The sequence below is a fragment of the Patella vulgata genome, chromosome 9, assembly GCF_932274485.2.
Source record: "Patella vulgata chromosome 9, xgPatVulg1.2, whole genome shotgun sequence".
NCBI lineage: Eukaryota > Metazoa > Mollusca > Gastropoda > Patellidae > Patella > Patella vulgata.
In genome coordinates, this window is record NC_065887.2 from 25,182,455 (window position 1) to 25,197,017 (window position 14,563).

Below are 14,563 nucleotides of genomic sequence, written 5' to 3' on the forward strand. Positions count from 1 at the left end.
ATTCCCGCGAAATTCTATCAATGGTCCTACGATAACCGCACGTCTAAAGACAGGTACATAAGTGAGACTATCATTGCTACAACACGAAAAAAAATGCCGACTCCCTTATAGTGCGGGCAAATAACATAATATTCAATTGTTAATAAAATTCATCAAATGTTAAATTTTTATAGGTGAATTAACCGATGATGATGGTGTTACACTACAGAATGTAGCAGTTAAAGTATTAAAAGACGGTGTTTCACATGAAATACGTGAAGATTTTGAACGTGAAGTAGAAATAATGGGTGCTTTTGATCACGATAATATTTTACGTCTAATTGGCGTAGTTACAGAAAGTAAGTTATTCTCACCTAGTGCTTCATTGTATTACGTAATTTAGATTAGCTTCTACCCTGGAACTTTTTGCAAATGTTTTGTCTCCACCACAGGCATTACTAAAAAAAACCATTGTATTTATATTAACTTTCATTACAATGTATTAAAACCACTTTCTGATAAGATTTCCATATATTGTGATTTTGGTGTGCTGAGGATGTCAGCTGAATTTTGATGATGTTTTTGCCAATTTAGATGCATAATGTATTTTAGACAGTTTTTATTACGTTGGATTAAAGTGAATATAAATACTACAATTTAAATGACTGTTTTGTGTGCGTCTTGTAATTAACATGATGGGTATATTAGCTTATATTAAAGCAATTTACATCTACGTGCGCAATTTATACCTTCAGCTGCAGGGCAATGTAGTTTTTGCAGGTGTTGCAATGCAAAAAAAAAGTTAATTACATGTAGTATAGTCCATGTATTAAACAAAACTGTCAATAGAGATTATTTGACGGCTGTTATTCAAAGTTTCGGTCAAATTAAGGGGCAAATCTCAATCTCAGTTCATAATCACGGTTGTTCAAAAGTCCCGGGTACAGTCCCGATGTTGGCCGAGGAAGTTCCTGGGGGTTTCAAAATCAGATTTCCCCTAGTTAGTAATGCATGGCGGGCCTGGCAATGAAAATCGTCTAACCGTATGGGTTGGACAAAAACCGAGGTCAATCCATGTACGTGTTGAAGTGCACGTAAAAGAACCCCTAACATATGGATTTCGCTCATAACGCACTTCATGGCGTATGTACGTCTTCATTAGCCGGATTGGTACAGAAAAGTAGGATGATAAACCCTATTTAATTTCTTATCCAACCAGACGAACATGAGGCGTATCGTACACAAATAAACACCGTCGCGAGTAGAGCCAGTGTGTTCCGAGTAAATTCACTTTAGTGCAGACTTTCTGTGCAAACTATTTGCTGTCTAGAAATTGACAGAAATGAAATGAAATGAAGTTTAACGTCCTACTATTCTACACCGACTGGGATAATGAAGACGGGCATACGCAATACAGTATGCTATGATGGAAATTTTGCCCAGGCAACTTCGCTACGGCCTATCCTATTTCAAATTCCAACTTTAAAGGGTTCTTTTACGTGCCAAATTAACAGCTAATTAAGAAACTTGAACCAGTTTTCTAATATCGTAAAAGACTGCATCTCATTTAACAATTAAACTGATCAATTTTAACTCACACGAATTGTCATTAACTCTTGGTGTCTACATCATACGACAATTTATCAGAAACATAGCCTGAGAATTCAGTCTGCGATTAGCATAATCGCCAACCTCTGTACTGTAACCTAATTACTATGTCTGATAACACCAATAACTAAATCACTAGAAAAGAGACAGCCTTAACCAAATAGATCATCTTTATAAAGCCCTACTAGTTCTCCATACTCTTAAATTATTATCATTTACGTCATACGTATTGGTTGAAGTAATATACATGATAAATAATGTTGACTACAGTGGTAAAAAAACCTATGCCATCTTATTACATGAGCAACGACCATTTGTTTGTACGGCATAGAGTAAAACAATTTTTTTTGCAGACATTTACGCGTATATTAAACTGTTCTTTTTACGTGCACAATCACCCATAATTAAAGTCAGAAACACATTTGACTAATTTCATATCTATAGGCAACGGTTACGATAGTTGTATGGATTGACCGATCCGCCAAAATCGGTAATATTCTTATACAACTGTATTATCTTTTGTTACGTATTACATAATACCCAAAACTGAACAAAGTGGATGGGACCTTTTAATCCCGACTTCTTTGTTACTTGTATAATTATGTATCATGAATGGAAGTTATGTGACAGAAAAGTTCATCTAATGCCAGAAAATAAAATTAAAGCCTAATGCAGACGATACTTTTGTCGTCCAATTTCAAATCAGCTGCTTTGAGTCAGTTTGAGTTTTGCCAGACAGGGTGCATGTGGTGACAAAACAAAGATCTTTTTTAAAGCGAATGGTCGGTTTGCTTTATGGAGGAAATTGTCAGACTTCGTTGTTTTCTGCATGAATTCTATATGCGTACATCATTCACTTGAGCATCTAGTAATTATGTAATTCATTACCAACTCCACGGAATGTTATAGTAATCGCTGTAAAGCCATATTTCTAACAACCCAAACGGTGTCCAATTTCTCCAGAATCCACATAAAATTTAATGGTACAGTACAAACCGGGCTAGAGTGCCATTTGAGCTCTTATAACAAGCGCGTTGAATTGCTCCAGGGATCTTCGCTAGACAGACTGAAAAGTTAAAAAGGTTCTGAACCACTTAAAGATGAAAACGTCAGCCCTCATATCAAATCTTTCACAACTGGCTGTGTAATTACATTATTTTCTATCGATTTTAACGAAAAAAATTGTAATGTCTACAGCCTTCGTATTTTGTATTAACAATCTGCTCAGGATGTACCATTTTTGCACTATTCCAGATGTCGGTGATACGCCGTATATGGTTTTTGAATATATGGTACATGGTGATCTAGCTGAATTATTACGTAAAACAGATAGAGCTTTACAAAATCACGAAAACAGTGTCGTTCTACAAAAGGTAATGTAAAATTGAATAGTAGTATAATAGGAGTTAACGGTTGCTTCCACCTAGAGTAATATTATTAATGAAGACAGTCCTTTTGTATCGAAATCTCATATGTCGTCAACTGTAGTGGTTTATTGTAAATGATCCACAATATTCTGTTAAAAAGGGCAGAATTCTGATATCTCAGATTGTCTTTTCTTTCTTGTTTACAAATTAAACCTGTGAGTGTGCTACGGTGCAGGGTTTTCTAACCAGGCCATAACGTAATGAAATTCCGAGAGACAAACTTGCTGCTGGTAAGCAAACCCACGTTCATATTTTGTCTTTAAATACCGAAAGGATAGTACTCGTATATAATCATAATTATGTACGTTATATTGATTACTACAGTAGATTATACGGCGTGAAAAATGTAATTAGTGAAAATAAATCTTATATACAGTTAAACCTCGATATGTCGAACCCCAGCAGGACATACTCAATAGAAAAAAAAACATATTATCAGAATTTTGCTACAACCTTTGTCTCTGCTTCGACTACAGGGATTATTGGTATATACAAAACATTGTATATTATTGTGCATATGACAGCTTACTGTCTTCCTGGTCATCATGGTATTTCGTGTGTACCGCTCAAATATTTGCCACACCTGTCCCGTCTTTTATGGTACATGTTTGGTCTAGAATGGAAGAATGAGGTTTCAATCAGCACTTTCTATCAGGATATGGTGAATATTCATTTGGATGGAATGATCGAGACTCCTATGGTGGTGTATCAGGTGTATAGATAGAAACATTTTAGTTATTTGTTTTCTGACATCGATTCAGTAATAACAATATAAATCCCGTTGTCACGAGAGTCTGTCAGAAAATACAATTTAAACTTGAACAAGATGGAAGTCAGCTTAGATGTATTCAATAATCACAACTTAGAGCTGGCATATTGGCAATAGAAGACAGCCACCTTTCTGTGTAGGATAAAGCACGAGACTGGGGTTATGCTGGGGAAAGAAAGACTGAAGAAAATAACCCGTGAAAAAGAAAACCCGAGGCCTGCAGGCTTTTTTCTGAAATCTTTCTTCCCCAGCATAACCGAAGTCGAGGACTTTATCTTGCTTATAAACTGTCTATGTGTGCATGTACGTAAAATGAGAATATCCCAGAATTCCAGTAAGAAAAACCTTATATCATATTCCCCTTTATATATTCAAAGCCCCCCCCCCCGACATTCAGACGCTATGCGCCAGGAGACTAATAATTATTTCTTCATTGAAATTTAACAAAATTAATCTGGTTTGAAAAATAATCTTCAGCTAAAAATAAAATCCATATATTTTAAATGTCATCATGACTTCATGGGTAGAACGGAGCTATCCTTTAATCTGCAAATAGCCAGTGTGAGAGCGTAAAAGATGACAGTAATCCAAAATATTTGGTTTATTTATTGTCGTCTGAAAGGCTGTATTTGCCTTTTAGTCCCTGATGTTAGAAGTTTAATAAACAGTGTAGAACAACGTCAACTTCTTTATTCTCCGAAACTATATATACATAGTTCTTGAGATAATGCAAATTTTTATACAAAGGTTCGAACTTTAAGGAGCTAAATCGCTAATATTTTGGACCTAGAAATTGGCACAAATGGGTCGCAACACATATAATAATGTAATATGAATTTATATAATCTGTTTTACATTCAATCGTGTCCGTTTTACTGTGAATTGTCACCAGTTATGTTCGGCGAAATACGCCAGAAGTCTCAACCGCAAGTCAGTTTCTAGCGTCTGGTTATTCCAGTCAACACCGATATTATTTATTGCGCATGCTCTCCAAATAAGAATATGATATCACCGTTTGACATGACTTGTGGAATATGTCGAGCCTCATTCGTTGAGCACCTTGTTACAAATGGCGCTGAAACGCATTATGGTACACGATTCGTGTACCAATAATAAAATGTTTATTTTGTCTTAAATATTGGATATCAGAAGCCAATCTTTTCCAGGTAAGATCACAACATCAATGCTGATTTAAATTGCAAAAAAATTCGTGTTTTCAATGTCGAAGATTTTTGATGATATTGAGTTACGGACTTAGCTACTTTAAATAACATCTGCGAACAATTAAGTAATTAATAAGTAATAGTGACAATAAGAATAGTGGTGTATATTAAGTGTATAACAAAGGGTTTAACTTTTTGATGTAATGATTTTAATGAATCGGCATTATTTGTGTAATATAACAGTATTTTTACAATTAAAAAGACTTCGAAATTCGAATGTATTTGGACGATTTAGGCGCCAATCTGGCAATAATCTCTCTCTTTCAGAAGAAAGATATTACACGAACACAGTACAGGCGACAAAACGTCACAGCTGTTTACAAGACATTATAGGGCATTATGACTGCACCAATTTGATCTTTCGTTAATTTGGTGTGGCCTAAATGTTTGAATTAAATTAAGTGTCAGTGTGAATAAAAATTTGTTATCTACGTGAACTCGCTACAGGACAAATCCTATCAAATTCCATAAAAAGCTGAGCAAAGGCACTCCGTGCACACTACCAACCACTAGGTAAATTTTGAAAATTGAAATAATATAGCGGCTTTTACTAATGTCAAGGATCAATGAAAATAAATCCAGTTTATCAGCTTAATAAGTGAAGAACGAAGAAACAACATTATATTTGGATTATATTGAGTAAGGTGTCAACAAGTACACACAAAACAAGATCTTGAGTGGGGTTAAAAATATGCAATTCAAAATTTTTGGTCAATTTTAAAGCGAAAAAACTGTATTGTAACCGTACTTGTTTGACAAGGTGTCCTTCTTGTCCAATCTTAATATTGATCCCACGCATGTCCCTGCGGACAAAATTGTCAATTCCTATAATGACTTATACGTCTTGTTCCAAATTAGATAAAGATAATGACCACAGAATATGTGTGAATATTGACCCAAAATACAATTTTATCTAATAAATAAGCCCAATAGGTCATTAAAAACATAGCTTTAGTAATTATTAACTAAGATGATCAATATATTTCTTTCTTTTTATTATGTCGTTTTGTTATTATCGTCACATGTTTAGTGCTCATTAGTTTGTGAAGTCTTTGATGTCCATTTATTTGAACAATAATTTTCTAGGGTTTATTCCAGTCTCTTATGGAAATAGCCCACCATTAATTTTCATCATCTCGATACCATCTACGATTTGTTCATGTATAGCAACTCTCAAGTTACTTATTTCAAGTTTGTGTATCTCAAAATTATAATGGCCAAGCACGTATAAACCTTGGAGTAAAGCCGTGGAATATTGTAAGATTGGAAGAAATTTATTGGATAAATAATTATCACATGTTTATGTGTACCCCCTGTAAACTCGAGAATGCATACATAAACAGAACACTCTTGTTGACAAAACTGCGTTGTGCAATCCATATGGTGGGAACAGTGCTATTTATGAATTAACTGGGTTAACTAGGATCTGGAAGAGTTGTAATATTACCGGCGTTTTGGTTGAAGTGGGGGATAAGCCAACGAAACGGTCTGTTACGGCGACTTCTTGGCGTGCTATGCACGGAACTGTGGCTAAACCACTAGAAACGTCAACGCTAATTGGTTAATCAATGTCTGACGTCATAGGGTCAAACGCCGCTCGTACGACCCCTGACACGACCTTCGAGTACATTTTGTCAGATCTTCATGTAGTGTAGGCCATCGAAAGTTAAAAAAAAACAACCCGAAACGAAATATAGATCTGTATTTGAATCAGATAGACTGGAAACTTGCCCTTCCTGTCTTGGGTTATATTTGTCACTTAAGCTGTTACAAAACTACAGAAATAATTCAATAAAAAAAGTTAACGCCTTAAACAGTGGCCATACTTGTTTTCAATTTGTAGAACAAACATGACTACTGATCACGGCGTACAAAAAAGAGGCAGGCCACGCCCACATCCAGTATATGCCTTGTCAAGCACCAGTGTCCACATCCGGCTAGCTATTCAACTATCAATTACCTACTGACTGATTGACGTTTTTTCGCTATCAGCTTACTGAAAATATTATTGCTACACAATTATGTCTGATCAGGTACATATTATTTTACTAATTAGACGAAATAAGTCAAGCACGATGTACTTTTGCTCTAAAAATATGAGAAAAACTGCCTTATACCCCAAACAATAACAAATCTACCAACGCCAGTTTGTGTCGATTGGACTTTCTCTCTGTTTGCCACTTGTTCCCACAGTGAATACACCTGAAGAGGTAATGGTGACTGTGCCTCTGAATTTCTGGGTTTATATCCTAAGCTTTGTTAGCGTAGATTTAATGAGGGTGCATACGTAAAGTAGTTAATAAGTTTCTAATGGACAAGATTATAACCCAGAAAAAGACATGCTAACAACCGCAGTTTTCTTGCACATCATTTTTATACTATATTTTTTTATTTATACGGAATGCCTACAAATTAAGGCATCATTCGTACATTACAGAAATGAAATGAAATGGGGTTTAACGTCCTACGGTTCTGCTCCGACTGAGCAAATGAAGACGAGCATACGTCATACAGTGTGCTATGAGGAAAATTTTGCCCAGACAGCTGCACTACAGCCTACTCTTATATCGAATTCCAACTATTAAGGGTTCTTTTACGTAGACGTCAATATATACCGGGGATCTCGGTTTTAGTCCCGTCCGAACGACTATACGTCGTCTCTTCTCCCCCCAACCCCCAACCCCGACTTCCAAAACAGAAATACTCGTAATACAATCTCTGCAAATTAAACATCACTCAACGTATTAACAAATCCGAAAATGTATGTCGTGAAGCACATAAAATGCGCAAAACAACATGTTGGTGAAATACTCTCAACACGTATTAAAATTCTATTTTAACAAGATATTATACTACTGAAAGAAATTAGCTGTATCGAATAGAAAGTCTTAATTTTTTTTAGGACGCCAACAAAAGCGGCTTAGTTCTATACCGAGGCGGCTTGGGGTTAATTTTGTAAATTTCGATTTCCACTACTGACTATTGACTTATTCTTCTTAAATGACGTTAAAGATTAACTGAAGCACTAGTGGCATTTAAGAAACTAATCGACCAGTCTTTAATAAGTGTATTTCTGGTTGCTGGCGTCGGATCTTTGGCGTGGCTTAATCGGATGATGATCAGTAAAATGCTTAGTAACAGACTTGGGTCTGGGTCGATTCTAATGTTGATTGAATGTCTTATAAGCTATTAAACTTGTTTCTGTAAACCTTTTTTGTAGTTTCCACCTGTTTTATATTATACAATAATGGGATTCGGATTTCGTAGAAGGAACCATCAGTTTTAAATCATTCGCACCGTTAAAGAAAAAAAGGCGGTTATGTTAAAGTCATTTGAAAGTTTAAATTTGGTTAATCTTGAGCTAAACTAGGTTAGGTTTGAAAAGGAACAGAATAAATAATTATAATTAATTACAAATAATGTTTTGATCTATGCCAGCTGCGTTCAACTTTCTCTCTATAAAAGTACTGTTTTTTGAATTTGGCCTCTTTGGAACCTGTCTGTATATTTTGTTTGCAATTGCAATAAATCCGAATTTTAAGTAATAGAACATTGGAACCTCTCGATCAATTTGAGTAGAGTGTGTATTTATTCTTGAACTGCACTTAGTTAATATTTTAGTATTACAAGGTTTTTTTCTGAATTTGGCCTCTTTGGAACCTGTCTGTATATTTTGTTTGCAATAAATCCGAATTTTAAGTAATGGAACATTGGAACCTCTCGATCAATTTGAGTAGAGGGTGTATTTATTCTTGAACTGCACTTAGTTAATATTTTAATATTACAAGGGTTTCTTTTTTTTTTTTTTTTTACAATGCGCGTTTTTCAGAAGTTATTTTTTACTACTCAAGGTGTCTGGGCGTTCGGATGGGACCGAAAACAAAGATCCCCTTTACACGATGACGTGTACGTAAAAGAACCCTTGACAATTGGAATTCAAAATAAGAGTAGGCCGTAGTATCACTGTCCGGACAAACTGTTCCTCATAGCACACGGCAGGCATATACCCATCTTCATTATCCCGGTTGGTGCAGAAAAACAGGACGCTAAACCTCATTTTAGTTCATATTCTATATGCAGCGATATCTGTTTTGTAAATTTTTCCTCCAGGAACTGGGACCTAAGCTATATTCATGTTGCTGTTGTTCTTGCTCTTCTTCAGGCCGACGCCAAGTACCTACTGAATAATAGTCAGGGCCACAGCAAAAAGACGGCTCTTTTGCGTGTCCATAATGACGCCACGCGCTCTCTCGATAGACAGCATGATCTAATCCTTATCCTACTGGACACATTGACCACAACGTCCTCATAGACAGGCTGTGTTCATGGTTTGTGATCGAAGGCACAGCCCTAGATTGGCTTGAATCATATCTGCGGGTAGAACGCAGAGGATTGCGATAGGTTCGGTGGTTTCGGAGAAACACCCTCTTACCTATGGAATACCGCATGGCTCCACTCGAAGAGATCATTACCCGCCATGGCCTGAACTCCGCCATCTACGCAGGTGACACCAAACTGGACATTGCGTGTGAATCCCGGACTGATTACACCGTTGTTGGTCGTATTGAGGCTTGTGTGGAAATCCGTCATTGGATGGGTGCGAATATGCTCGCATTGAACGATGGAAAGAAGGAAGTTCTGTAGCTTTCATCCCGTTTTAAAGATGTTGCTGTCCGGTCTGTCATGAACGATGTACGGATTTGGGAGGTATACGTCTCTGCTACGGATTTGGTGCGGAATCGTGGGGGTGTTGATGGATTCGAAAGGAACCATGGACACCCATATCACTAATCTGTGCAGGGTTGCGTCGTTTGCCCTATGGCGTATTGGCAAACTTTGAAGGCTCCATGATCAGAGCACGGCTGAGGAGCTTGTCCACGCATTTGTGAGTTCACGGTTGAACTAATGCAATAGCTCACTATTTGGTTCATATCGTTACCAATTCCGTATATTGCAGCACATTCAGAATGCTGCTACTCGCTTAATAGTCAAACGCAGGTTGGAGCGTCATGCAGGTATGAGGCCTATATTAATGGAACTCTACTGGCTACCAATTGAAGCTCGGGTCCAGTTTAAGGCCATCTGTATAATTTTCAAGTTGATTCGTCATACAACATCTGCGCAAATCTATTTCACTGAACTAAATTCTGTTACTACACTGGTGAGAATTTTTGAATCAACCACATCGAACCAAACCCCCAAGAGCTTGTGGTGATCGCGCGTTCCATGTTTTTGCACCAACCCTATAATATGAAATTCTTTGTCTGGTTACATGAGGTCTATTACGAATTTGATATCTTTTAAATGATCTTTAAAAACATACTTTTTCGAAAATGTTATTCAACATAATGCGCTTTGAGATTTTTAAATGTAAATCGCGCTATATGAAAGATTAATTATTATTATAGTATACGTTCGTACTGGATTTGATCTTTTAGCATATTCTACATCCAGTTTGAATTACTGTCATGTACACTGCGACATAGCGAATTTTATATCTATAGCGATTTTAATGAATAATTTCCAGTAACTCCATTTGGTACCGGTTTCTTTGTGGTGTGACATTTTATCTTGTTAAAATCATGATCTAGACAGTCTATGAATCTTTAGAAAATGAAAAGGCACCATTTCAATTTATTTTCTTTCCAAAAAATCTCAAGTTTAGATCATTGATGAAAAATTTACAAGATTGTATTATTTTGATCAGTGACATAAAGTATTTGAAGAGGCGATAACATTTTTTTAATGAGATCTACAGTCTGTCAATCAAATTTAACACCATGGTATGTAATGATTATACACAAAGTCAGTTTCTGTCAATCAGTCCGCCGTATATAGGTTTCGAGTCGTCTTTCATTTGCCGTCAGCATTGATAAATGAAGTAAAATGGTAGCCACTGATCACCCAGACAAGACCTTTTATTGACGCTTCCTCTAACCAATTAAAGGGAAAACGAAACCCGACTTGGAATTAAGAAATTGAAATGATTTTTATAGACAGGTCAATATCCCGATTCTAGCTTTATTTGTATAATTATTCAAGACTAGTTTTCTTTTAAAGTTTCTTCTTGGGGCTATCTTCAAATTTATACTCCCACACTTCACACTATTGACGTCACACTCATCTGTCCTACATAGCTGATAAACAGCTAAAACACCCTACCCACAAGAGTGTTTCTGGGATTTTGAAAAATATAGGTGGGATTGTTTATAAGGAATTAGAATTCTGTCGAAATTTAGAATTATCGATCACAAATGGCAAACGGATATGTGACATACAGTGCAGAGTTGAACTTTGAACTCTACATGTAGATGGATTTAACTCTACATGTAGATGGATTTTTTTGTGTGAACTATTACTATTCACGTGACTAGCTTATAATTAACTCTCAAGACACGGTCGAAATTTAATCATTTAATTTAAAAATGGTGAATCGAGGCTTAGTCTCGCTTACGATAACAAGTACCGTTGATAAGATTAATAAACAATCTATGCCACATCTTGTCAAAACTTCAAATAGTGATAACTTTCGATCAGAATAAAGAAATTTGAATGACATTGTCAATATTTTCATTTTGCAATGTATATTTTTGAACTATTATGGTAAGAACGGCCAGCTCTTTATCTAAATCTTACATAATCAGGGACGGACCCCCCCCCCTCTGGATCCGGCCCTGATAATGTATCTTTAAGTTGTAAATGAAATGAAAATGAAATGAAATGGGGTTAACGTCCTACTGTTCTGCTCCTAAACTGGGCTAATGAAGACGGGTTGTGATTGTACATAATTGAGGCATACAGAAGAATAGTATTTTGCGATAACGCTATTTTCTTAATTATATTTTGCAGTATGGATTTTAATTTTGATGGTAGAGATTGGTTTTAAACTTGGTGGTCAAGATTAACTATAAACTTGGTGGTCGAGATTGATTATAAACTCGATGGTCAAGATTGATTTTAAACTTGGTGGTCGAGATTGAGTTTAAATTCGATGGTCGAGATTGACCCCGCATGTGTGTTTATTTAAAAAAAACCCCATTGTTCTCTGATTAGATAAAAAAAGATCTAAAGATCTTCAATTGTCCTAGACTACATTGGATGGGTGAGCGGGAGCGGGCAGATATTAACGTCTTGACAATTTTAACCTTTCGTGTATAACAGTGGTAGTAAATGTGTTGAAGTCCATTAGCATCTGCTCCAGAAATCCAAGTCTAAACTATCGCTTGACGTGTTGGTTTGAGTCCAAACGATCGGTCCAGAAGTCTGCTTCCAAATCGATCAACAAGCAGAATATACATGTTCGCATTATAGTATATAAAGTTATTCATTCTTTTATTATTTGATGATCGAAATCGTCGTAATATATGTTCATAGGTTTATACATATTGGAAAGGGTTATCAAAACCAGAAATATATAGCCTTAGATATGGAGGGGGGGGGGGGGGTCAATAACTTCATAAGTGACGCCATTACCCTGGCCCGATTAAGATGGAACCATTATCATTGGGTTCGTGTTTTGTGGGTATTTTCGGACTACTACTACGTGGGTTTTGAAGTGGGCTTCCCTCCTAAGTCATGCCACAAACATGTGCAATGACTCTCACCAAGGCATTCGTATTGTAAATGTACCTGCCTTTTATTTTCAGACTGATCTGATAGACATAGCAACCCAAGTCTCAAATGGTATGGCATATCTGACGTCACAGCATTTTGTTCATCGTGATTTAGCTACGAGGAATTGCTTAGTAGGAGAAGGTCTTGTGGTAAAAATATCGGATTTTGGCATGTCGCGTGATATTTACACTTGTGATTATTATAAGGTAAGCACTTATCTGTTTGAGCTGATCGGTATGGTTTGTAAACAAAACAACACAGAACAGAATAAATCGATTCGGATTAATAAGATTACTGATTTTCAAATATAAAGCTCTCTACTTAGTCCCTATAATTCGATGTCCGAGTACATCGTTTTAAGGTTTATTCGGATAAAATCGAGGCGATGAGTATGGATATAAACGTTTCTCGTAGTTTCACGGTCATTAAAGACACCATAATATGATGTCATTTTGGGAAATTTTTACAAATAGCAGAGATTGTTAGATGCAATTTCAGTCGCTTCCAATTAATATTCTTAAAGCTCGATAGCTGGCGATTAATTCGGCATTTACATTGATTACTTAAATGACACGTAGTTGACAGTGTGGCCTGTCTAAACTATGGTTTCCAGCTCAGTTGCTGCAGACAATTAGCATGCTAAACTTCATTTCATTGGTCATGTAGTCTGCGATTGATACGCTCACTTTTGTCAAAGTATTAGACTCTTTAACTGTATTACTATGTAGCAGTTATTAGCACACTTTCCGAGGTGTATCGGTGAAGATCAGGACAGTTTTGGTCGAGGGACCCAGCCGAGGCGCAGTCAGGACAGTTTTGTTCGAGGGCCCAGCCGAGGCGGCCCCCGACCAAAACTGTTCTGATCTTCACCGATACACCGAGGAAAGGTGCCAATAACTCACTTACATCACATTTATATCGAGTATTGTGAAGCGAAATGTGAAAAATAGTATTTACTAGCAGGATACCCGGCTTCGCTCGGGGGTCATAACTCCGAAACCGGAAGTGGTAGACTAACGCCACCTGGCCTATGTTACTCCCCGGTCCGAGCTACCCCTATACCCCAAATTTCAGACTCGGGGCAGACCTATTGTAACCGCCAACCCCGAAGAGACAGACAGACAGACAGACAAACGACAGTCACAAATATATATATAGATAGATAGTCGTGTCAAGCGAAATATGACAAATACTTTCTGCTCTTTCATTTATCCCTTTCTGTGCCTCACGTTACATTTCGTGGTAAAATGATTTCGCAGTGAAGAAACGACCCGAGTAGTATTTACACTTACACACTGCCACTGGACCCCTTTGTTCTGACTCGGGTGTTCAAGTTACTGATCAACCTGTAATGTGTTGTTTTAGCACGTGCACAGGTGATCATTTGAGGAAAAGTAGGTGTTCATATAAATGAACACCCCAACATACTAACCCGGTGATTGTTATAACAGACCATGCATTTTCGTGCGTGCACTGTATTATAAATAACAAGAAACACCGTGTTAGTTAAAATATAAATACATGCAGTTAAAACAATTATTAAATAAATATTTTTTCAATGTAGATTGTGAAATAGTATCATTAGCTAGAAAACGCATCCAATAGTAAGGAACAAATACACAAAACCTAGCGAACTGGGATAAATTTCTGTTTGGCCATGTTTTAGATAATTTGTAATCTTGTAAAATACCTTTCCTACATCATCGCACATGCTATTTTTTTCGTACATGGTTATTTTGTTCTGTGGCTGACAAATCGTGAATGTAAAACGTATTCCAGTCAATGCAGCATACCCCATTCACACCAAATAATTATTATATTATTCATTGGCCTGTTGTGGATTTTAAAGATAGGTTGCCAGATTACGAAACATACGCCCACAGCAGCTATGTCGTCCGGGCAGTCAATAAGGGTGTCGCATATTATTTCTTTTGTGGGGAAGT

The 14,563-nt window shown here is 36.7% G+C and overlaps 1 protein-coding gene across 1 annotated transcript in view; it reads left to right on the forward strand.

Annotated features, from left to right (window-relative positions):
- LOC126831519 (BDNF/NT-3 growth factors receptor) overlaps nucleotides 1–14,563 on the forward strand; it is an 81,480-nt gene that overhangs the window by 58,065 nt on the left and 8,852 nt on the right. The window contains exons 6-8 of the mRNA XM_050562050.2: nucleotides 174–338; nucleotides 2,842–2,960; nucleotides 12,653–12,826. Coding sequence (XP_050418007.1) covers nucleotides 174–338; nucleotides 2,842–2,960; nucleotides 12,653–12,826 — 458 coding nt within the window. The remainder of the gene's footprint in view (nucleotides 1–173; nucleotides 339–2,841; nucleotides 2,961–12,652; nucleotides 12,827–14,563) is intronic.